General features: G+C 41.6%; 1 protein-coding gene across 2 annotated transcripts; it reads left to right on the top strand.

Moving 5' to 3' along the window:
* The first annotated feature begins 2,484 nt into the window (after positions 1 to 2,484).
* Positions 2,485 to 11,623, top strand: LOC110300028 (CD209 antigen-like protein B). 2 transcript variants are annotated; one of them, XM_021170070.1, is made up of 10 exons: positions 2,485 to 2,573; positions 2,683 to 2,769; positions 3,295 to 3,384; positions 3,845 to 3,925; positions 4,926 to 5,012; positions 5,847 to 5,933; positions 7,160 to 7,246; positions 7,739 to 7,890; positions 9,223 to 9,332; positions 10,439 to 11,623. In XM_021170070.1, the coding sequence occupies exons 1-10, from the start codon at positions 2,504 to 2,506 to the stop codon at positions 10,587 to 10,589; spliced, it is 1,002 nt and encodes a 333-aa protein (XP_021025729.1). In that variant the 5' UTR covers positions 2,485 to 2,503; the 3' UTR covers positions 10,590 to 11,623. The 2 variants fall into 2 exon arrangements, with proteins under 2 accessions (XP_021025729.1, XP_021025730.1); XM_021170071.1 differs by lacking the exon at positions 3,295 to 3,384.
* Positions 11,624 to 24,941: the final 13,318 nt, after the last annotated feature.

Genomic DNA, 24,941 nt, shown 5'->3' with positions numbered 1-24,941 from the left:
CTCACATGATATTCCTCACTGATAAGTGGATATTAGCCCAGAAACTTAGAATACCCAAGATACAAGATACAATTTGCAAAACACATGAAACTCAAGAAGAATGAAGAAGAAAGTGTGGACACTGCTCCTTCTTAGAATTGGGAACAAAACACCCACGGAAGGAGTTACAGAGACAAAGATTGGACCTGAGATGAAAGGATGGACCATCTAGAGACTGTCATACCCGTGGATCCATCCCATAATCAGCCCCCAAACGCTGACACCATTGCACACACTAGCAAGATTTTGTTGAAAGGACCCTGATATAGCTGCCTCTTTCGAGGCTATGCCAGGGCCTAGCAAACACATACGTGGATGCTCACAGTCAGCTTTTGGATGGATCACAGGGCCCCCAATGGAGGAGCTAGAGAAAGTACCCAAGGAGCTAAAGGGGTCTGCAACCTTATAGTTGGAACAACAATATGTACTAACCAGTACGCCCCAGAGCTCGTGTCTCTAGCTGCATATGTATCAGAAATTGACCTAGTTGGCCATCTGTGAAAAGAGAGGCCCATTGGTCTTGCAAACTTTATATGCCTCAGTACAGGGGAATGCCAGGGCCAAGAAGTGGGAGGGGGATGGTAGTGGGGGGGAGGGTTTAGGGGACTTATGGGGTAACATTGGAAATGTAAATGAAGAAAATACCTAATTAATAAAAAAAAAGAAAAAGAAATATGTGGCTTGATATCTTATATAAACAGCAGCTTCCAACATCTCAGGAATTATCTGTCCTTAGGGAAGGTTAAAGGTATTTTTGTATTACAGATCTCTTAGGCATCTCTTCTTTTAATTAAAACTTAAAAACATAACTTTGGTTCTCACATAAGGTTCTGTCTTATCCAGATTCCATTTTGTGTCTGCCTAGATACTTTCCATCCTTTCCTACCTGCAACAGCTATGCCTCTTTGGTAACACATTTGGGATTCCCATAACCCTGATCATGGTCTAGATGCATTAGCCAAAGCAATTAATGTTTATACAAACTAAACATGAACTAAAATGGTCCTGGCTCCAGGTTACACTTTGAACATTTTAAACAGAGACAGGAGACTATAGGTCTGAACTTAGACCAATAGGGAATATACAAAACAAAGATACTGCAAAAAATATATTTTTTTTTTTTTTTGGTTTTTCGAGACAGGGTTTCTCTGTGTAGCCCTGGCTGTCCTGGCACTCACTTTGTAGACCAGGCTGGCCTCGAGCTCAGAAATCCGCGCAAAAAATATTTTAAGAATATCAATGTTATTTTTCAAGCAGTCATTTTCTGGAATTATCTTGCTCACCTAGCAGAATTATGTTTGTGTCAAGAAGAAAGTGAGAGGCTTCCTGGCAGGTCAGGACTTAACACTGGTTGTTACCTTGTGCTGCTTTCTTGTGATGCCATAGAGGCATTGACATAGAAGATGGTCCTAATGGCTATTGTAGATCTCTGTTGTCTCCTTTGTCCTGGGAATGGAGTCAAATAGCGATTATATCCAGGTAAATAAAATTTTTATATCCTATAATCATGAATTTAGCTTATTTCCAACAGGCCTGGTTATCACGTCGCTCACCTTATATTTTGAGAAAGGGTCTCTCAGTGAACCTGGAACTATTGATTTGACTAGGTTAGTAGATCAATGAGCTCCTGTGACCATCCTGTCCACTTCTTACAACACTGGAGTTACAGGTGAGTGCTGCCACGTCTGGCTTTTTACCTGGGTGCTAGGATCTGAACTCATGCTTGTGCAGTAAGCTCTTTACCCAATGAACCACCTTGCCAGCTTGGCTTGTTTTCCCAAAATTCTACAGTTCTGATATAGCTAGGGAACTTTTCATTTTCTCCTTGGAACTATCTGATTATCTTTGGTTTACCACATAGAAGCAGATTACCCATGTTCAATTCTCAGCTTCACTGTGAACCAGCTGTCTGAATATTATTAGACAGTTGCCTAATCTGGCTTTGCAGTTTCCCAGCTATCACAGTGCAACGAGGTTTGAGGAATGTTTCCACCCATCAGTCAGAAATCCTGACCACAGGTTCTCAATAGACAGGTGCATGAGAACAGCAAAGTCAGCAGAAATACCCACCGTTCAGGACATAGCAAAGAAAGATAGCCTGGAGTCAGAAGGGCAGAGGAACTGGGAAGATGGGATATTGCTCTCCTACATTCAGCATAGGTAAAAACTGCATAACAAAGTAGATTTATTATTGTATTGGCTTTGAAATGGCACCCATAATTTGGTCACACTATGAACACACCTGTTCTTTCTGCTACAAAATTCCAAAATTCAATACCCTTCCTTAAAAAACAAACAAACAAAAAACTATTTCTTGATATATCTGGCAAAAGATAGGCTGTGTCAAAGGTGCAGCCCCTCCCCTAGGCTCTTCTGCAATACATGGGCTTCCTTTTTCCCCTTCCGGAGTGAAAGGACATTTAGAGAACATCAGGGGATAAAAGCTGTAGTCTCCAGCATTCCCATGCGCCAGGGGACAGGGGCAACCATGAGTGACTCCACAGAAGCCAGGATGCAGCCTCTTAGTTCCATGGGTGAGACTGGGCTGGGATTCTGGGAGCATGGTGAGGGAAGTCAGAGGGATCTGCTCAGAGGTGAGCCTGCCCAGCTGACTGGTGCTTGACTGCTGCTCTCTTCCCTCAGAGGATGATGAGTTGATGGTCAGCGGCAGCAGGTATTCTATTAAAAGCTCCAGACTACGACCAAATTCTGGAATCAAGAGTTTGGCAGGTACAACATGGTGGGGAGCTGAGGAGAAGTAGGTCTTATCCTCAAAGTGGGTTTTCGGGAGTTGAAGGCTAGGACTCTGAACTTCCTCTTCTTGGGAAGATAGAGGCTGGACAAGGAATGGAGCGCTACTGGGAAGGCTGGGGTAGATGGCTAGGGGAGACATCACAGGTTGTGGAAAGAGGAGGCTAGGGAAGAAGATCATGGACCATGGGAAGGGGGATGGTAGGACCCGAAAACTTGGGCTATGGTACTGTGGAAGTTGGGACGGGAAATTGAGGGCCCTGGAAAATGGAGGGTGATGCAAGGAATTAAGAGTCTTGGGGAAGTAGAAGCTGGGGTAGGGAACTGAGGGTATGGGTAGATGGAGGATGGAGCAGAAAATCAGAAGCTGTGAGAAGACTGAGGCCAGGGAACAAAACCATGGCCCATAGGGAGGTAGAATCTGAGTCTAGATTCACATGCCAGGTGGGAGGGGGATGCTGTTCTGGAACCAGGCTACTAAAAAGTCCACTTTTTCCCTGGAAGGATGCTCGGGACACAGCCAAGTCCCCTTGGTCCTGCAGCTGCTCTCCTTCCTGTTCTTGGCTGGGCTCCTGCTGATCATTCTTTTCCAAGGTCAGGCACAATGAAGAGCTTAGCTCTTGCAGGACCTTCACCTAGGGCCATTTTAGGTCTGGGAGGGAAATGGACAGTGCAGGTGGATGGCATATCTTTAAAGGGCTTCCCTGACTCTGGTATAGGACAGAATGAGAAAAAGAGGCAAGGCTGGATCCTGGATTCATTTCTCCTTATGGCTCAGCTTTTTCTGAGTGGCAGGTTTTCTAATCTTCAAACAGAATTAAGGAAGATATTAATGAGCAACTGCCTCAGACTCTGGAGTGCTGCCATGTGCCTATAGTCCCAGCTATTGGAGAAGCTGAGGCACAATGATAATTTGAAAGAATATGAGAGAAGCCTTGACAACATAATGAGACCTATCTTTAAAAAAAAATGAAAAGTTGACAGTGTATCTGAGTGCAGGACTTGACACACAGGAAGTATTTAATAATGAAATTATTTTTCCCCTTCCTCACAGTCCCCAAAACCCCAAATACCGAGAGGCAGAAGGAAGAAGAGAAGATCCTCCAGGAACTGACCCAGCTGACAGATGAGCTTAGTGAGTGACCAATACTCGGAAGTATCATGGACTCAGGAGGGCTCTAGGGAAAGGGGTCAATTTTCCTAAATTGTCAGATCTCTTAGAGCCTCAATTTTCTCAAGTCTGTGAATTCAGACCACAAGATTAACAACAAAAAAATGGTACTTGGTATTAATATGGGTTGTGTACACAGTAGGTTCTGAGTGTCTACAGGGGCTATATTCATAGTAAGTACTCAATATCCACAAGGATCATATACACTGTAGACATTCAGTGTTCCCAGAAGACATGCACATACTTGGCACACAACATGTACTGTACATGCAGCAGACACTACATATTCATTGGGGCCATAAACACATGCAATATTCACAGGCCTCACATACACAGTCAGTACTCAATTGAACAGTTCTCTTGGGCTTTGTTCTGATTGCTAGGCATCAAATTCTCCCAGTCAAGAGGATTCCACAGGTTCAGGTTGTGGGTGAGAGGTGTTGGGAAGTGAAGAGGGGAATGTTTCCCTAGGATGCTGTGTCACTCTGGAGGGACTGACCTGCCTCTCCTGGGAGTAGATGCTCTTCTCAGTGTTCTGTTTCCCAGTCTTCAAAGGAGAAAAACAAAACATCAATCAGAAACTGTCCTAGATGCTGGAATGGCATCACCCACCTGTAGTCTGAGCTACTGGGGAAGGTGAGGGAGGGATAACCACTTATGTGCAGGAGTTTGAGAGAAGCATAGATGCCTACTGAAATTTGTCTAAAAAGTAAAATAACACATGAGCCAGTGAGATAGCTTAGCAGACAAAAGTGCTTGCTTCCAAGCCTAATGACCTGAATTCAATCCCTTGAACTCACGTGGCAGGAGGAGAACTCCTACAAGTCTTCCTCTGACCTCCATTCACACAAACATGTATGCCCCCTGGTCCCACACACAATAAATAAATGCTTTTTTTTTTTTTTTGGAGACCAGTAATACATGGTAGATATTTAATAATGGCACTTTGTTTTTCTTGACACAGAGTCCAGGATCCTCATCTCCCAAGGGAAGAATGAGTCCATGCAGGAGAAGATCACTGAGCAAATGATGCAGCTGAAAACTGAACTCTGTGAGTGAGAAAGCAGCAGTCCAAGCTGTTGGGTCTGTAGGGCCAAGTTTTGAGCCATAAGACCTCTTTGAGCCTCGGTTTCCTCATCTGTAAATTGAAAACACAAAGTAACAGCAAGGATGATATTTGCTCCTTACAGGGACTGTACACACATAAGAACTCACATCCCCAGGGGTTGTTTACAGGGTAGGCACTCAGTGCTCCAAAGGACCATGCATACATACCTTTGACATCTAATGTTCGCCGTGGTCATATGTACAGTGTAAACTCAATGTTCACAGTGCTGTACACAGAGTAGATATTCAATCCAATGTCTTGACTCCTATTCTGAACTCTATATATAAGTATATTTCTTCCTATCAGAGGAGTGGACAGGAACTCCTGGGCTTTCCTAGGGTTGGGGAGAGATTTAGGAAGCAGAGTAGGGAGTAGTTCTCCAGTGTGTTGTGTCAAGTGAGGACCTTCAGTCTGGAAGGCCTGAAGGTTGAAGAGAAAAGGAACATAGGTATTCATTCAAGTGTGGGCTCATTCTAACCCCCAACCCCAGCTCCAGGATTAGACTCCTTCTGAATGTTGACTCTCCCAGTCTCCAAGAAAATAAACATGGCATCAATCAGAAACCATCCCAGAAACTGGTATGGCAACCTGTGCCTGCAGTCCTAGCCACTGGGGAACTGGAAAGGGGATGTTTATTTGTGCCCGAATTTGTAACAAGCTGTGACATAATGTGGTTCATAAAATATGACATGAGATCTCCCAGGGATAGGCAATGGCACATAGTAACTATTTAATAATGGCAGTTCTTTACTTTTCTCTTCGTTTTTCTTGGCACAGTGTCCAGGATTCCCATCTTCCAGGGGCAGAATGAGTCTATGCAAGAGAAGATCTCTGAGCAGCTGATGCAGCTGAAGGCTGAACTTCGTGAGTGATCAGAAACCAGAGGTTCTGAGGCCTCCAGTCACTATAGGGGTCAATTTTCTTGAGTCATTGTACTTATTTATGCCTCAGTTGCTTCATCTGTGAATTGAGGCCACAAGTGGCAGCAAGGACAGCACTTGATGTTTACAGAGGCAGGCACCCAGTAGGCATTCAGTGTTGATAGGGACCATACACACATTAGATACTTGGTGTTTATAAGCACCATGCATACAGTAGGTACTCAGTATTCACAGGGTCATGCACACAGTACGTACTATGTGTTCATAGGGGCCATATGCACACTAGGCACTCAACATTTACAAAGCCTGTATTGGTCAGGTTCTCTGGGAGAACAAATTCTATAGAATGAATATTTATCAAAAGGCTCTACTAGATTAGTTTACACAATATGGTCTAACAAGTCCACAGTAGCTGTCTACATGCTGCAGAGGATGAGAACATGGTAGATGCCGAGTCCTTGAGTCTGGATGCCTCAGAGTCCTGATCTGGGGCCTGGAGGATTCCTGGAAAGCACAGATCATCAGGCCACAATGAAAATCTGAAGGTGTAGGGATCAACATCAGCAGAGAATAGATGCACCAGAGACAGCAACAGGGGAGATGGGAAGATGGACAGACACCAGCAGCCCTGCCACACTGGCAGGTGTTCCTGACCCTGTTAATCTTTCCTAGAAATACCCTCATAGCCCTGCCCTAAGGTGTGTCTCTTGGTTGTCATTCTAGATACAATCATGTTAACATCAATTGTGCTGTGAGCACAGTAGGGACTCCATTTTCACTGAATTTGTACACATAGTAGGCAGTCAGTGATCACAGGGACTGTGCAGAGTCATCACACAGTGTTCTTGAAGTTATGCACAGAGTAGAAACTCAATATTCAGAGGTAACATGCACATGTTAGGCTCTCAGTTAAGTCAGTCTACTGGCCTCTGTTCTCACCACACAGGAGAGGAAGTGGAGGCAAGACTCCTGGGTGTTAGGTCTCTGAATCTTTATAGGGAAAAACTGTCCCTGATCCTGGGTTGTGGTACTTGCCTGAAATCCAAGCTCCTTAGGAGGCCAAGGAATGTTGTATCCTTTTGCCTAGGAGTTTGAGAGGTTCCGAAAACAGGGTGAGCTCCATCTCAAAAGAGAAATGACATGTCCCTGGGAATGTAATTCAAGTCAGTGTACTCAGCTGCAGTTCCCCATCTTTTTTTCTTGGCCCAGTTTCCAAGATCTCCAGCTTCCCGGTAGAGGATGATTCTAAGCAGGAGAAGATCTACCAACAGCTGGTACAGATGAAGACTGAACTCTGTGAGTGAACAGAAACCAGAGGCCTCAGGAGCCTCAGGCAGCCGTTACTTTGGGTCAAATTCTTTGAGTTCTCAGAAATCTTTGAACTTCAGTTCCCTCCTCTAAATTGGGCCTATATTGTAGCAGCAAGGATAGCAATTGGTATTTATAGGAGTTCTGCAAACAGCAGGCACTCAATATTAACGGGGGCTGTGCACAATGAACACTGAGTGTGCATAGTTGTGCACACTTCAGGAACTCAGTGTTCACAAACACCATAAGCTCATCTTCTATCCTCTGTTCTGTACTTTATCCCCTACTCCTTCCAAACTAAAGAAAGTGGAGCTAGGACTCAGGAGTCCTCCTGAGTTCCCCTAGAGTTTCAAAGGGATGTAGAAAGCAGAAAAGAAATGGTTCCCCAGGATGCTGTGTCAAGGGAGGGCCCTGACTCTGGAGAGTTTGAAGGCTAATCAGGCACAAGATCACAGGCATCCTAACCGACTTCCCCAACAGTCCGCCTGTGTCGACTCTGCCCCTGGGACTGGACATTACTCCTAGGAAATTGTTACTTCTTCTCCAAGTCCCAGCGGAACTGGAATGACGCTGTCACAGCTTGCAAAGAAGTGAAGGCTCAACTAGTCATCATCAATAGTGATGAAGAGCAGGTACATTTAGTGGGACTCCATCCTTGTCTGGTCTGTGCACCTGGCTCCTGATCACTTAGGTTTAAGATAATTTGCCAGAGTTATGTGAGGAAAAGAAGAGATGGGGGTCCTGAGCCCTTGACATAGAACATTTGTGAGTGCTTTGGGGACACCTAAAATGCAGTAAATATCATCTCTGTACTGGTCACTATTTAGCCACCTCCTCTTGGAGAGATAAAAGTTTTGGTGTGCCTGCTAATTAAATAGCACAGCAGAAAAAGTGCTTGCCTCTAAGCCTCACACCCTGAGTTCAATTCCTAGGACCCCCGTGGTAATAGGAGAGAACCAACTCTTTAAGATGCCCTCTGACAGACATACCTGCACTGTGGCATATGCCCATCCAGACATAGAAGTAGACATAATTATAAGAAAAAATGAAGTCCTGACATGGGTCTGCTTCACAAGCTTGAAGACCTTGAGTTCAAATCCAAAGATATAGAGGAATGGGGTGAGATGGCTCAGTAGGTGAAGGCGCTTGCTGCCAAGCCTGACAGCCTGAAATTTATCCTCTGAACCTACATGGTTCAGAGAACCAACCCCTACAAATTGTCCTTTGACCTCTACATATGTGCTGTGGCATGTACACCCACACACATATATACATATGCACATATACATATTAATATGCACAGGCATATTACTATCATAAGACATATACATAGATAAGCATGCATACACAAATAACCTGATATGATATGTAATTCTTGTCAATTCTCCTGGTGTAAATATTCTCACCATGAACAGTTTCAAGTTTATAATGGGATGCCACTGAAGAACTGAAAAGAAAGGGTATGCATCTTAGGTAACCATGAATTAGCATCATTTGCTTCTATCACATTAAAGCCAGTCATGAGGAAATTCTATAGACTCATTCTATAGACTCAGAATTCTTAAGAGCCATCCAGCAACATTAGCAGAATGGGGGAGGGATGAACAGCTGTGTAATTCGTGTGTGTGTGTGTGTGTGTGTGTGTGTGTGTTGCTATCTTTCAGACAGGGTCTTACTCTAATTCTATCTGGCCTGGAACTCACAGAAATCCTGTGGGTTTCTGAGATTAAAGGCATGTACCTTCATGTCCATGCAGCTAGGTACCACCCTATGCCAAGTGAATGTGCTGCCATAGGCTACAGATGTAAAAATAGCTGACACCATCTGAGCACACATGAGTATTCATGGCCTGATATAGCATAAGGGGAAAAGATAAGATTGTAAGTAGAAGTTTCTGCATGAGTTTGGGGAGACAAGCTGAAAGTAGGAAACTCTCCCCTGACTGCCCCCCTCTTTACCTCCAGACCTTCCTGCAGCTGACTTCTAAGGCTAAAGGACCAACCTGGATGGGCCTGTCAGACCTGAAGAAGGAGGCCACGTGGCTCTGGGTAGATGGTTCTACTCTGTCAACCAGGTAGATTCAGTGAACAACCAGTAGTGAAGTTCAGACAGGTCTCTGATGTTCTGATAGCTACCTGTGAGTCTCATCCTCCTCTCCCTCGCCTCTTAGAAATAAGAGCCACCCATATTTGCTGATGGAAGGAAGTTTTCCTACCCATGCACAGATAGAATATCAGCAAATCCCACCATCAAAGCAACAAGAAAAACTTCCCCCTGAGGGGTGTTAATTTTAATGTGGGCTATTAGTAGAAAATACAAAATAAAGTAAGGCCACAGGGTGAGAGGACTATTAACATTAAAAGATAGCTTATTGGGTTGGGGATATAAATATGTTCATTAAGTAGCATAATGTTTGATCCCCCCATTGCATAGTCTGATATGCCTATAACACCAGCAGTTGGAAGGTAGAGGGAGAAGAATCAGTTCAATGTTATCTTCAGCTACAAAATGGGTTCTCAGACAGCATGGGCTACACAGGAAGGAAGAGGGAGGGGGAAAGAGAAAAGCAGGTAGGGAAGGAAATGTAAGGAAGGGGAAGAGGACAACAGTAGCTTAAAGGGAGTTTATAAAGATGCTCACTGATCCCACAGCACAACACAGAGAACATGGGGAAGAACCACAACAAATCAGGATAAAAAGGAAGGACACACTGTGGGAAAGAACCTTTACTTTGTTGTCCATGCATAAGAACAGGAGAGACAGGCTTAGCATCTATTAGTTTACCATATTAACTTTCTGATCCCTAATTGTCTTACACATGCTTGGCATGTGGCAGATGTATTGTGGACCAGAATGCAAGAACCCAGTAAGGAAGGCAAAATCCAGATTGATTGGTTTACACCAAAAAAAAAAATAAAAATAATAATAATAATAATAATAATAATAAAATAAAATAAAATAAAATGGAAAAACCCACACCACTCCTTCAATGTAGGATATAACAAGAGTCATTTTCCAAAGCCAACTGACCCAGGCATGCCCCCATCTCCAGAGGAAGGCCCATCTACAATATCCATTCTGGAAGGAGGTAAAGGCATTGAGTTTCAGAAAGCTAAAAACATGGCATGGTTCACAGCATGCCACTGGAGCAGACTAACGTTTTGCTGGCTGACTTTCCAGATTCCAGAAATATTGGAATAGAGGAGAGCCTAACAACATCGGTGAGGAAGACTGTGTCGAATTTGCTGGGGATGGCTGGAATGACTCTAAATGTGAACTCAAAAAGTTCTGGATCTGCAAGAAGTCTGCAACCCCATGCACTGAAGGCTAGCTCATCTCAGCTTCTACCTTCATTCCACTCTGCCAGGCAGATAGATGTGCCTTACTTTTGTGCCAGCTCCTTCACCCTGCCTGTTGGCCCCAGGGTAGTGAAAAAAGCTCTGGGATTCTTTTTTTTTTTTTTTATCAGATTCTTCATCCTCTGCATTTATCCTAGTTTCATTTCTGTTGATGTGATAAAACTCTCAAACCAAAACCAACTAAGGCAGAAGGGGGTTCATTTTACCTTACATTCCAGATGAGAGCAGGGAGGTCAGGATGGCAGGAACTTAAGACAATTGGTCACATCACATCAACAGCCAGGAGGAGACAGGAGTGTGTGCAAGCTAACTCACACATTTGATTATTCTCAGTTCCATTTCCTACTCCTATAGTTTAGGACCCCTGCCTAGGAAATGGTGCCATTCATAGTTGACTGGATGTTCCCACTTCTGTTAACTTCAATAAGACAAGCCCCCACAGACATGCTCACTGGTCAACCCAATGCAGGCAATCCACCATTGAGCCTCTTCCCAAGTGACTATAGGCTGTGTCAGGTTGACTATCACAAAGGGACTCACTCACTATTGTCCTTTTGCTTTCAGGTTTCTCTGGGCTTAGGGCTCACTGTTGTCCCCCACTTCAGTGCAGTTGCATTCAGAACCTGGGTGGTCAGAACCTGGGTGGTTTCCATTAACCTGCTCCATCTTCCTCGCTGAGACACATACACTCAAAGGTCAGAAGAAGACATTGGTGTTCTCCTTGATAGCTCTTTACTCCCTTGAGACAGGAGTTGGAGTTCATTATTTTTTTTTAGCAAGGCTGGCAATCTGAAAGATCCAACATTTTTCTGTCTCCACTCACCTCCTAAATGAAGTTACAGTCACATGTGGCCATGCATGGCCTCTAACAATTACTAGGGCTTCAAGGTCAGGCCCTCTTTTTTGCACTTCAGCACTCTTATCCACTAAGCATCTCCCCGGCCATTTGTCTATTGTCAGGTAGTCTAGTTTACTGTTACTGTAATAAAGTCCTGACAAAATGCAAGTTGGAAGAGAAATGGATTATTTGACTTACAATTCCAGATTGCAGCTCATCCCTGCAGGGATATCAAGGAAGGAACTCGAATCAACTCATGATATTACATCCAAAAGCAGAGAGAATAAGTTGCGTGCGTGCCTATTTTTTCTACTGCAATACAGTCTCCCAACTCCAGAGAATGGTGCTGCCATATTAGGATGGGTTTCTGTTCAATTGACTTAAGACAATGCCCCCATAGATATTTCTGCAACCTCGCCCAAAATACACCTTATTAAGGCTATTCTTCTAGGTTGTGTCAAACTAGCAACTAAAGCTAACCATCACATCAAGTCCTATCTGCCTAGCCCCCTAAGACTTGATCCTATCTCTGTATACTTTCATTCTATCTGTTCACTTTCCATCAACCTGCCTGAAAACTTTTGGCTAGGAACCTTCCCTGGCCTCTGTAGCTCATCATGCAAACTAAAGCATGAAGATCATTCTTCTTCTCCATCTATGACATCTATGGCAGGCATCATCACACAAATATTTCAGCTTAGGTGCTGGAGAAACGGCTCAGCAGTTAAGAATGCACTCATTGCTCTCCCAGAGGAGCGTAGCTCTCAGCAACCATACCTGATGAAATTCCAGCTCCAGGGAATCTATCACCCTCTTCTGGCTTCTGTGGGCATTTGAACTTATGTGGGGTACACACACACATACACACACATTGTATATGTTATATATAATATATATTATATATACATATATGCATACACACATATGTATAATCAGCTGGTTCCTGTCTTGGAGATATCATGGTGGATACTGAGAGCTCCAAGATTTCTCCTCAGAAGAGAATGTCTTTTCCTTCTACTAGACAGTCTTCTATTCTATTCCATTGATCTGTGGTGCATGTGTGTGTGTGTGTGTGTGGTGCGTGTGCGCACACATACACAGGTACCACAATTTTTTTTTATTACTATGGCTGGGGCAGAAGTCACTGAGACCCTTCTTTAAGATCCCTATTAGCAAACTCCATAATTTTCCCAGACATTATCCATAAAGTTTGTTTGCCAGCATCTGACACAATCTGTTCAGGCCTTTGGCTGTGACTGTTTGTGGCTTTGGTTGTGGCTGTGGCCATGGCTGTATTCACTGAAATATCTATGACCACTCCCTTAAGATTGTTGAAAATCATATTTAGAACGTACTTGGTCAATATGACCATTTATGAAAACAGCAGTACTAAGTTTCCTCCAGGTGTATGGCCTCATCAGCTATGGATTTTTGGTCAGATTTTGTACCAGTCATGAATTCCTTCCTAAAGAGAAGGCATCAATACAGTAAGAAATAGTTGGTCACTCCCATAACAGTCATGCATCAGTGGGCACATATTTAATAAAGAAAATACAATACACAACCACTTTTCCAAACAACTTTTGCTTTGTTTTTTTTTTAAAGCCAATATTTACTTTTCATCTTTAGTCTTAATATAAATTTTAAAAAGATGTGTGTAAATACCTTTTTGCACATTCCTTTCCTAATGTCTTTTATCTCAGCTGAACATCTCAACCTCTTGTCCTTGCTCCTTCATCATAACATCTGGACTTAATATCTGGTCCCACAACTCTGCCTAAAATTTCTGTCTCTACTGGAGGCCACATTGGTACCAAAAGTCTCCTGCTCTATCAGAGACCACACTGGTATTAGGAAACAAAACAAAAACTTCAGTTACCTGGAACCTCAGAGGGCATGCCAGTTCCCAGAACCCCAGAATCCTAGAGGTTAGTTCACATAGGGCACCAAACCACTGGTGGAGACATACTACTAGACCTGAAGACTTATTGGTCATTAGAACCATAGGTTACTCAAACCAGAAGACCAGAAAGGAAACCAAAAGCAGTGGGAAAAAACATTCAACAAAGGTAAAGTCACCTAAACATATAATAACCAAAACCCAGATGACTAGAGGCCAGCATAAGAACACAGTCAACAATATCCAAGGCAATTACATCACCACCAGAACTATCCTCCTACAGAAAGCACTGAATTTTTTAACGCAGCTGAAGCACATGAAAATTACCTTAAGTTCAATCTTATGAAGATAATAGAGACCTTTAAAGAAGAAATGAAAAAAAAAAAACTTAAACAAATCAGTGGTGAGGGTGAAGGGGACAAACAGATAAAGGAATGTGTTTAAGATGTGAAAATAGAAATAGAAGAATAAAGGAAATACAAACTGATGTAATACTGGAAATGGAAAATCTAGGTAAGTTAACAGAACTTACAGACAGAAGTATCACTGACAGAATACAAGAGATGGAAAAGGATATCAGGCATAGAAGATAAGATAGAAGAAACTAATATGGCATTCAAAAAATTTATATCTAAAAAGGTCCTGACATGTTCAGGAAATCAAGGACCCTATAAAGAGACCAAACTTAAGAACAATAGGAATAGAAGAGGGAGATTTCCAGCTCAGAATTCTTAGGAAAAAATATCTAATCTAAAGAAGGTGATGCCTATAAAGGTACAAGAAACTTACAGAAGACCAAATATGTTGGACCAGAAAAGAAAGTCTTCCCAAGAGATAATAATCAAAACACTAAGTGTACAGAGGGAAGAATATTAAAAGCTAAAAGAGGAAAAGGCACAAAAAAAAAATCCCAACAACAACAACAAAAAAACATATAAAGGCAAACCTAGTAGAATTATGCCCTACTTCTCAACAGAAAATATAAAAAGCTAGGAAAGCATGGACAGATGTATTACAAACTCTGAAAGACCACAGATGTCAGCCCAGATGACTGTAACAAGGAAAACTTTCAATCACCACAGATGGAGAAAACAAGATATTCCATGTCAAACCCAAATTTAAATATGATCTTTCTATTAATCCAGCCCTACAGAGGATACAAGAAGGGAAACTTCAATACATGAAGGGTAACTACACCCAAGATGTCACGTCCGCTCTCGACCAGCAAGAACGACACGACCACCAGTCCTTCTAACAGCAGTTTATTCAGTCCTGTTTCTTCTTGTTTATATCTCCCCCGAGCCCTGGGCTCTCACTCTTAAATACTCTCAGTTCTCATCCATGCACAGCAGGCCACGCCACCTCACCAGGCACACAGCTTCAGCTAATCAGGGCAGCAGGGGCATATCTCCATCAAAATGGATTTACCGGTATCCTGGTACACCTGTGCAGCTCTCAAGATGTTTGTGGTTTATATGAGGAAATCAGGTGCAAGTCATACGACTTAGCTGCAGTCCCTGGCACCTTTGGGACTGCCGCCACACCCGCTCCCACACCAAGAAAACACAACAAATTAATTATTTCCCAGCAAAACAAAAAGAAGTGTGCGCACACGCACACACACACAGTACCATTTCCAACAACAAAAATAACAGGAACTAGCAATCATCGGTCTTTAATATCTCTCAACATCAATAGACTCAATTCCCCAATAAAAAGACACAGGCTAACAGACTTGATATGTAGACAGGATCCATTATGCTGCTGCATAAAAGAAACATAGATAGACACTACCTCAGCAACTAAGATAGACACTACCTCAGAGTAAAGTGTTGGGAAAAGTTTTCCAAGAAAATGGAGCCAAGAAACAAGCTGGAGTAGACATTCTAATACCTAATGAAACAGACTTTCAACCAAACATAATTAAAAGATATGTGAAAGGACACTTCATACTCATCAAAGGAAAAATCCACAAAGATGACATCTCAATTCTGAATATCCATGGAAGGGTAAAATAAGCACTACTAAAGCTCAGATCACACATTGAATCACACACAATCATATGGTGAGATCAACACCCACTGTCACCAATGGACAGGTCATTGAAAAAGAAGCAAAAAAGAGAAACAATGAAACTAACAGATGTTATGAACCAAATGGATCTAATAGATATCTGTAGAACTTTTCACACAAAAACAAAAAGAATATACCTTCTTCTCAGCACCACGTGGAAACGTCTCCAAAATTGAACATAATCAATATATATAATCAAGTATAAAGCAATTGTTGACAGATACAAGATGAATGAAAATAAACCCTTGCATCTAATCAGATCACTAAAGATTAAGGCTGGACTTTAACAACAGAAATAACAAACAGCCCACATAAACTCATGGAAACTGAACAACTTTTTACTCAATGATCATGTGGTCAGGGAAGAAATAAAAACAAAAATTAAAGAATTTCTAGAATTCAATGAAACTAAAGGCAGAACATATTCAAAGTTATGGGACACAATGAAGTCACTGCTAAGAAGCAAATTCATAGCATGAAGTACCTTCATAAAGGAACTTGAGAGGCCAGGGAGCACCTGGGGGAGCCATTTTGGGTCCTGGATCCCTCAATGACTAGTCTGCATAGGTGAGTGTGCAGACTATGGAAGCTACACAGCTTCTGGGACAGATCCCGTTTCAGGCTCCAGACATCTGGGCACCTTCCCCACCCCCCCAGAGGAGAGGTGTCTGCCCTACCCAGGAGGGCTCTGCCGCGGATCACATAGGGGAGATATTTTGGGTCCCAAATCCCACAGAGATTAGTCTGAGCAGATAAGAGTGCAGACTACAGAAGTGACACAGTTTCTGGGACAAGCCCTGTTTCGGGCCTTCATCCTCAGCCAGGAGGCAGGTCCGAACACCAGATATCTGTGCACCTTCCCTGCAAGAGGAGAGCTTGCCTGCAGAGAGTACTCTGTTGCTTATGCTCATATCTATGGTTCCGGATTTCTTTCCTAGGGTTTCTATCTCCAGTGTTGCCTCATTTTGGGTTTTCTTTATTGTGTCTACTTCCCTTTTTAGGTCTTAGTATGGTTTTGTTCAATTCCATCACCTGTTTGGTAGTGTTTTCCTGTAACTCTCTCTCTAAGGCATTTTTGTGTTTCCTCTTTAATGGCTTCTAGCTGTTTTCCTGCATCTCCTTCTTAAAGTCCTCCAACATCATCATCATAAGAAGTGACTTTAGATCCATGTCTTGCTTTGCTGATGTGATGGTGTATCCAGGAATTGCTATGGTGGGAGAGTTTGATCTGATGATGCCAAGTAACCTTGGTTTCTGTTGCTTCTGTTCTTATGCTTGCCTCCGGACATCTGATCATCTCAAGTATTTGCTGTCCTCAATATATCTGATTGGAGCTTGTCCTTCCTATAATCCCAGTTGATTTAAGACTCCTCAGAGTCCAGCTTTCTCTGTGATCCTTTGCTTGTGGGCTCCTGCGAACCTGAGATTCTGGTGTGTCAGAGTTCTTGGCAGTCAAGTTCCTCTGAGACCCTGAAATACTGGTGTGTCCAAGATCCTTTTAACCTGGGATCCTGTTGGCAAAGATCCTGGGCTTATTACAATGCCTGGAAGTGGTGTCTCCTTTGAGGAGCATGGAGCTGTCTAGTCAGTGGTCCTAAGATCATGTGGACAGTCCTCTAGGGACCGTGGGTGTGTCCTCTGACTCCGCACACAAGGCGACCGGGTACTGGTGCCAACCAGAAGGGCAAATTGATCCATTCTTATCTCCTTGTACAAAGCTCAAGTCTAAGTGGATCAAAGATCTCTATATAAGACCAGAGACACTGAAATTAATAGAGGAGAAAGTAGGGAAAAGCCTCGAAGATAGGGGCACGGGGGGAAATTCCTAAATAGAACAGCAATGGCTTGCGCTGCAAGATCAAAAATTGACAAATGGGACCTCATAAAATCGCAAAGCTTCTGTAAGGCAAAAGACACCGTCAATAAGACGAAAAAAAAAAAAAGCCACCAACAGATTGGAAAAGGATTTTTACCAATCCTAAATCAGATAGGGGACTAATATCCAATATATACAAAGAGCTCAAGAAGCTGGACTCCAGAAAATCAAATAACCCCATTAAAAATGGGGTTCAGAGCTAAACAAAGAATTCTCAACTGAGGAAAACCAAATGGCTGAGAAGCACCTGAAAAAATGTTCAACATCTTTAATCATCAGGGAAATGCAAATCAAAACAACCTTGGGATTCCACCTCTCACCAGTCAGGATGACTAAGATCAAACATTCAGGTCACAGCAGATGCTGGCAAGGATATGGAGAAAGAGGAACACTCCTCCACTGCTGGTGGGATTGCAAGCTTGTACAACCACTCTGGAAGTCACTCTGGAGGTTTCTCAGAAAATTGGACATAGTATTACCAGAAGATCCAGCAATACCTCTCCTGGGCATATATCCAGAAGATGTTCCAACTGGTAATAAGAACACATGCTCCACTATGTTCATAGCAGCCTTATTTATAATAGTCAGAAGCTGGAAAGAACCCACATGTCCCTCAACAGAAGAATGGATACAGAAAATGTGGTACATTTACACAATAGAGTACTACTCAGCTATTAAAAACAATGAATTTATGAAATTCTTGGACAAATGGATGTATCTGGAGGATATCATCCTTAGTGAGGTAACCCAATCACAAAAGAAGTCATTAGATATGCACTCACTGATAAGCGGATATTAGCCCAGAAACATAGAACATCCAAGATACAATCTGCAAAACACAAGAAAATCAAGAAGAGGGAAGACCAATGTGTAGATACTTCATTCCTCCTTAGGATAGGGAACAAAATACCCATGAAAGGAGTTACAGAGACAAAGTTTGGAGCTAAGACGAAAGGATGGACTATCCAGAGACTACACCACCCGGGGATCCATCCATAATCAGCCACCAAACCCAGACACTATTGCATATGCCAGAAAGATTTTGCTGAAGGGACCCTGTTATAGCTGTCTCGTATGAGGCTATGCCAGTGCCTGACAAATACAGAAGTGGATGCTCACAGTCATCTATAAGCTGGAACACAGGGCCCCCAAAGGAGAAGCTAGAGAAAGCACCCAAGGAGCTGAAGGGGTCTGGAATCCTATAAGTCGAACAACAATATGAACTATCCAGGACCCCCAGAGCTCGTGTCTCTAGTTGCATATGTAGCAGAAGATGACCTAGTCAGCCATCACTGGGAAGAGAGGTCCCTTGGTCTTGCAAACTTTATATGTCCTAGTATAGGGGAATGCCAGGGCCAAGAAGCAGGAGTGGGTGGGTAGGGGAGCAGGATGGAGGCAGGGTATAGAGAACTTTCGGGATAACATTTGAAATGTATATAAAGAAAATATTTTTAAAAAATAAATTAAAAACAAAGAAACTGGAGAGATTTCACACTAGCAGCTAAACAGCACATCTGAAAACTCTAGAACAAAAAGAAGCAAATACACGCTAGAGGAGTAGAGGGCAGGAAATAGTCAAACTCAGGCCTAAAATCAATCAGTTAGAAACAAAAAGAACAAAACAAAGAATCAACAAATCCAAAACCTGGTTCCTTGAGAAAATAAACAACATAGACAAAACCTTAGCCAAAGTAACTAAAAGGCACAGAGACAGTATCCAAATTAATAAAATCAGAAATGAAAAGGAAGACATAACAACAGGAACTAAGGAAATTTTAAAAATCATCAGGTCTTACTTCAAAAACCTGTATTCCACAAAACTGGAATCTAAACAAAATGTATGATTTTCTAGACAGATACAAGTTAACCAAAGTTAAATCAAGATCAGGTAAACCATCCAAACAACTCTATAACTCCTAAGGAAATAAAAGCACTCATTAAAAGTTTCCCAACCAAAAATAAAAACGGCCCAGGGCCAGATGGGTTTTGTCTTAGTTATGGTTTTACTGCTGTGAACAGACACCATGACCAAGGCTACTCTTATAAGGAGAACATGTAATTGGGGCTGGCTTACAGGTTCAGAGGCATTTAGATGGTTTAAGCATTAGGGTGACTGTGGTCTCATAGAATTAATTAGGAGATGCTCCTTCTGTTTCTGTTTTGTGTAATGGTTTGAGGAGTACAGCCCATTATCATCAAGGCAGGAGCATGGTGGCATCCAGGCAGGCATGGTGCAGGAGAAACTGAGAGTTCTGTATCTTCATCTGAAGGCTGCTAGCAGAATACTGGCTTCCAGGCAGCTAGCACGAGGGACTTAAAGCCCACACCCACAGTGACACACCTACTCCAACAGGGCTATACCTCACAACAGTGCGACTCCCTAGGCAAAGCATATACAAACCATCACTGTTTTACTGCAGAGTTCTACCACATTTTCAAAGAAGAGCTAATACCAGTACTCCTCAAACCATTACACAAAACAGAAACAGAAGGAGCACTTCCTAATTAATTCTATGACACCACAGTCACCCTAATGCCTAAACCACACAGAGACTCAACAAAGAAACAGAATTTCAGACAAATTTTACTAATTGACATTAACACAAAAATAGAAAACTCTCACAAACAGAATCCAAGAACACATCAAAACATCATTCACCATGATCAAATAGGGATGCAGAGATGGTTCACACTACAAAATCCATCAATATAATCCACCATATAAACAAACTCAAAGGAAAAAAAACCCACATGACCTTCTCAGTAGATGCTGAAAAGTCCTTTGACAAAGTCCAACATCCCTTCATGTTAAAAGTCTTGGGGAGATCAGGGATTCAAGGTACATACTTAAACATAGTATAAGCAATATACAGCAAGATAATAGCCAAGATTTAATTAAATGGAGAGAACTTTGAACCAACTCCACTAAAATCAGAGACAAGACAAGGCTTCCCACTCTTTCCCTATCTATTCAATATAGTACTTGAAGTTCTAGATTCTGCAATAAAACAACAAAAGAAGATCAAGGGAATTCAAATTGGAAAGGCAGAAGCCAAAGTATCACTATTTACAGAAGATATGATAGTATACCTAAGCAACCCCCAAAATTCTACCAGAGAACTCCTACAGTTGATAAACATCTTCAGTAAAATGGCTGATTAAAAAATTAACTCAAACAAATCAGTAGCCATCCTTTATACACAAGATAAACAGGCTAAGAAAGAAATCAGGGACATGACACAACACCCTTTACAATAGCCACAAAAAATATAAAATATCTCGGTGTAACTCTAACCAAGCAAGTGAAAAACCTATATGACGAGAACTTCAAGTATCTGAAGAAACTGAGAAAGATATCAAAGGATGGAAAGATCTCCCATCCTCATGGATCAGTAGGATTAATATAGTAAAAATGGCCATCTTACCGAAAGCAATCTACAGATGAAATGCAATCCTTATCAAAATTCCAATACAATTTTTTATGGACCTTGAAATAGCAATTCTCAACTTCATATAGAAAAACAAAAAACCCAGGATATGCATAACAATCCTGAATAATAAGAGAACTTCTGTAGGAATCATCATCCCTGACCTCAATATGTATTACAGAGTAGTAGTGATTTTTAAAAACTGCATGGTATTAGTATAGAAACAGAGAGTTTGATCAATGCAATTGAACCAAAGACACAGAAATGAACCCACACACCCACAGACACTTGATTTTTGACAAAAAAGCCAAAACCATGCAATGGGAAAAAAAAGAAAGCATCTTCAACAAATAGAGCTGGCATAACTGAATGTCTGCATGTAAAAGAATGCAAATACATCTATATTTATCCCCCTGCACAAAACTCAAATCCAATTAGATCAAAGAGAGAGTTTGATCAATGCAATTGAACCAAAGACCCAGAAATGAACCCACACACCCATAGACACTTGATTTTTGACAAAAAAGCCAAAACCATGCAATGGGAAAAAAAAGAAAGCATCTTCAACAAATAGAGCTGGCATAACTGAATGTCTGCATGTAAAAGAATGCAAATACATCTATATTTATCCCCCTGCACAAAACTCAAATCCAATTAGATCAAAGACCTCAACATAAAATCAATACACTAAATCTAATAGAAAAGAAACTGAAAAATATCCTTGAATGCATTGGTACAGGAGACAATTTCCTGAACAAACACTAATGTCTCAGACTGTAAGATCAACAATTGATACGTGGGACAGTATGAAACTGAAAATCTTCTATAAGTTAAATGATACTGACACTAGGACAAAACAGCAGTTTGCCGATTGGGAAAAGTTCTTCACTAACCCTACATTGGATAGAAGATTAATATCCAAAAGATATAAAGAACTCAGGAAGTTAGACTCCAACAAACCAAATAGCCCAACCCACCCACAAAATTTTCCATCCAAAATTTGTCCTGTCTAAAAGAAATACAGGGACATAGATGGAGCATAATCTGAGGGAATGGCCAACCAATAACCAGCTCAATCTGAGATCCCTCCCACAAGCAAGCACAAATCTTTGACGATATTAATAGCAATTAATATTCTGTTATGCTTGCAGACAGGAGGCTAGCATAACTGTCCTCTGAAAGGTTTTACCCAGCAGCTGACTGAAACAGATACAGATACCCAAGCCAAACATTGGATGGAGGTCAGGGACTCTTATGAAAGAGTTGGAGGAAGGGTTGAAGGCCCTGAAGGAGATAAAAACTTCAAGGAAGACCAACAGAGTCAATAACTTGGACCCCTGGGAACTCTCAGAGACTGAGCCAACAACCAAAAAGCATACACAAGTTGGACCAAGGTCCCCAGCACATATGGGTGCTATGTCTGGCCATAGTGGGAGTGTTTGCACCTAATCCTACACAGACTTGATGTGTCGGTGTTGGGGCATACCAAGAGAGGGCTCCACACTCTCAGAGTAGATGGGGAGGAAGTATGGGGAAGAGAATCTCTGAGAAGGGGATAGGAGGAGTGACAACATTTGTACGTAGATACAGAGATGATAGATAGATAGATAGATAGATAGATAGATAGATAGATAGATAGATAGTAGATAGATAGATAGATAGATAGATAGATAGATAGATGAATAAAAGAAATCAGAGAGATCTCGTAATAGCAATTTAACAGCATCCTTGAAAGCTCTAGAACAAAAAGAAGCAAACACACTCAAGAGGAGTAGACAGCAGGAAACAATCAAACCCAGATCTAAAACTCAATAAAACAGAAACAAAAAGAACAGTACAAAGAAACAATGAAACAAAGAGAATATCAACATAATAGACAAACCTCTAGCCAAACTAAAAGGAAGAAAAATAATATCTAAATTAAGAAAAGAAGAAACAAAAAAGGGGGACATAACAGATACCAAGGAAATCCAAAGAATCATTAGTTGATACTTCAAAAATATACACTACAAAGGATTGGAAAATCTAAAAGAAATGGAATTTTTTTCTGATAAATACCACTTCCCTAAGTTAAATCAAGATCAGATAAACCATTTAAATATATGTAGTAGGAGGCCAGCCAGTGGCCTACATGAACCGGGTATTTCTGGAAGGCAGGCTGGGGCTGAAAGAGAGACTATGGTGAGTAAAGAATGAAGCCAAGACAAATTTTTCTCAAATCAAGGCCTGCGAGTTTACTAAGAGACTGTGCTTATAAGGGGAAAGCCCCACACACACACCCCGCCAGTCCATTCTTGGTGTCTGGAGCCAGCCTGTAGGATAGGATGTGTCTCCAGAATGTCTCAAGGGTCTCTCAGCAGGTAGCAGAGTCTCGGAGAAGAGCAGCAGTAGTTGACATAACAATATAGCCATCTAAGTTGGAAGGCTACACCCCAGGTGATCTCATATTCAGTGGCAGCAAAGTCTGAATCAGCCTGCTTCAAGGCTGGGGGAGGCTGCAATTTTCCCCCTGATTATATAATAAAAATAGCTGGACTGAGATATAAAATTTATTTATGCTCCATAGTCCTGCCTGGGAGTTATGGTGGCTGGCGGCCATGCCTGGCTTGGGGACTCAGATTTTCCTGAGCCATTCTTATCTGTCAAGGAGCATATATGCAGCTTGTTTGTGTTTATTTTACACAAACATGGCTCTGTGGTGTATTATTAACAAACCACGGCCTCTTGACATGTACCTCTGTCTTAGATTGATATGACTCCAAAATCTGGTTGCCCATCATTGACTGACCAGCCCTCATAGCACACATTATTCCCAAATCAAACCAAAGGCACAATATATACGTAGTATGCTTCTTCATATTGATGAATTTCTGCCACCTGTGCTTGCTGGAGGCAAGGCTGCACGCTTGCTGAAATCTGTAAGGAGAGACTGACCTGCTTGAAAAACAAAGTCAAGATAGTTGAAAAGGAACAGGATAAAAGCTTCTTTGAGGAAGTCCAGGTATTTTATTCAGTTGCAAATTAGCAACAATCAATCTCAGACTCTGACCTCCAGGTGTGGGGAAGGTGACTTTGAGAATTAGCAGAAAAGCTGAAATTTCTCTGAAAGTGGAGGCTGTGCTCCAAATTAACTTTTTAGGGTAAAAAGGATGTTTAGCCATCAACGAGGTTAGAATCATACTTACTAGAAGATTCAGAGTCTGTGTCCACTTGACGAACCAATCTTTCAGGTAGCCATTGCCCTCTGTCTTCTTTTTGTGAAAAAACACAGACAGAACCTCTTCCTCAGATTAAAACGGGGTCTGGACCATTCCACATATTAGTTAATGGGTTCTGCCATGTAACCATGGCATAAAAACTGGAAGTAACTGGATGCCAGTGTCGATCTGCTGCAGACTGACCTTTAACATCAGTTTGCAAGAAATTTAAAATGAACAAGACAAAAGCAAGATGAGCTTTTGGTGACTTTGGGGGGTATAACTAACCCTGTTTTGTTTTTGAAAGCCAATTTTTTAGTGCAATGAGCACGTTCAACAATTCATTGTCCCGTGGGGCTATAACGAATTCCAGTTTTATGTTTGATACCAAATTCCTTACAAAATGAAGTAAAATTGTTGCCAGGATAGGATGGCCCATTATCAGTCTTAATGAGTTTAGGCAATCCCATAGCATTAAAGGCTTGTAAACAATGATCAATGACATTTCTAGATGCCTCTCCAGTGTGTAGAGGAGCAAAAAGAAATCCTGAACATGTGTCAATACAAACATGTATANATTTTAATTTTCCAAATTCCGCATAATGAGTTACATACATTTGCAGCAATTGATTTAGTATAAGTCCTCAAGACTTAACACCAATATGTGGAAACAGGTAGGAAATGAGGACACTAAGAACAATTTTTTTACAATTTGACATGCACATTCTCTAAAAATACCAAAATATTATCTTCAGCCATTACTGTTTTGATTATATAAAACCGAGATTATATGGCCAATTATTCTTATGTAAGGCCTGTAATCTGCCTGAGATATAAATCTAGCATGGCATTGCCTTAAGAGATTTTGTCCAGGAAATCTAGAACAAATTTTTTTCATCAATTCTCATTTTGTGTATTATTTTATTTTTTATTTTTTAAATTATTTTTTAATTTTTTAATATTTTTTATTATGTATTTTCCTCAATTACATTTCCAGTGCTATCCCAAAAGT

This window comes from Mus caroli, chromosome 8 (genome assembly GCF_900094665.2).
Source record: "Mus caroli chromosome 8, CAROLI_EIJ_v1.1, whole genome shotgun sequence".
Lineage (NCBI taxonomy): Eukaryota > Metazoa > Chordata > Mammalia > Rodentia > Muridae > Mus > Mus caroli.
This window is presented reverse-complemented; position numbering and strand designations above follow the sequence as displayed.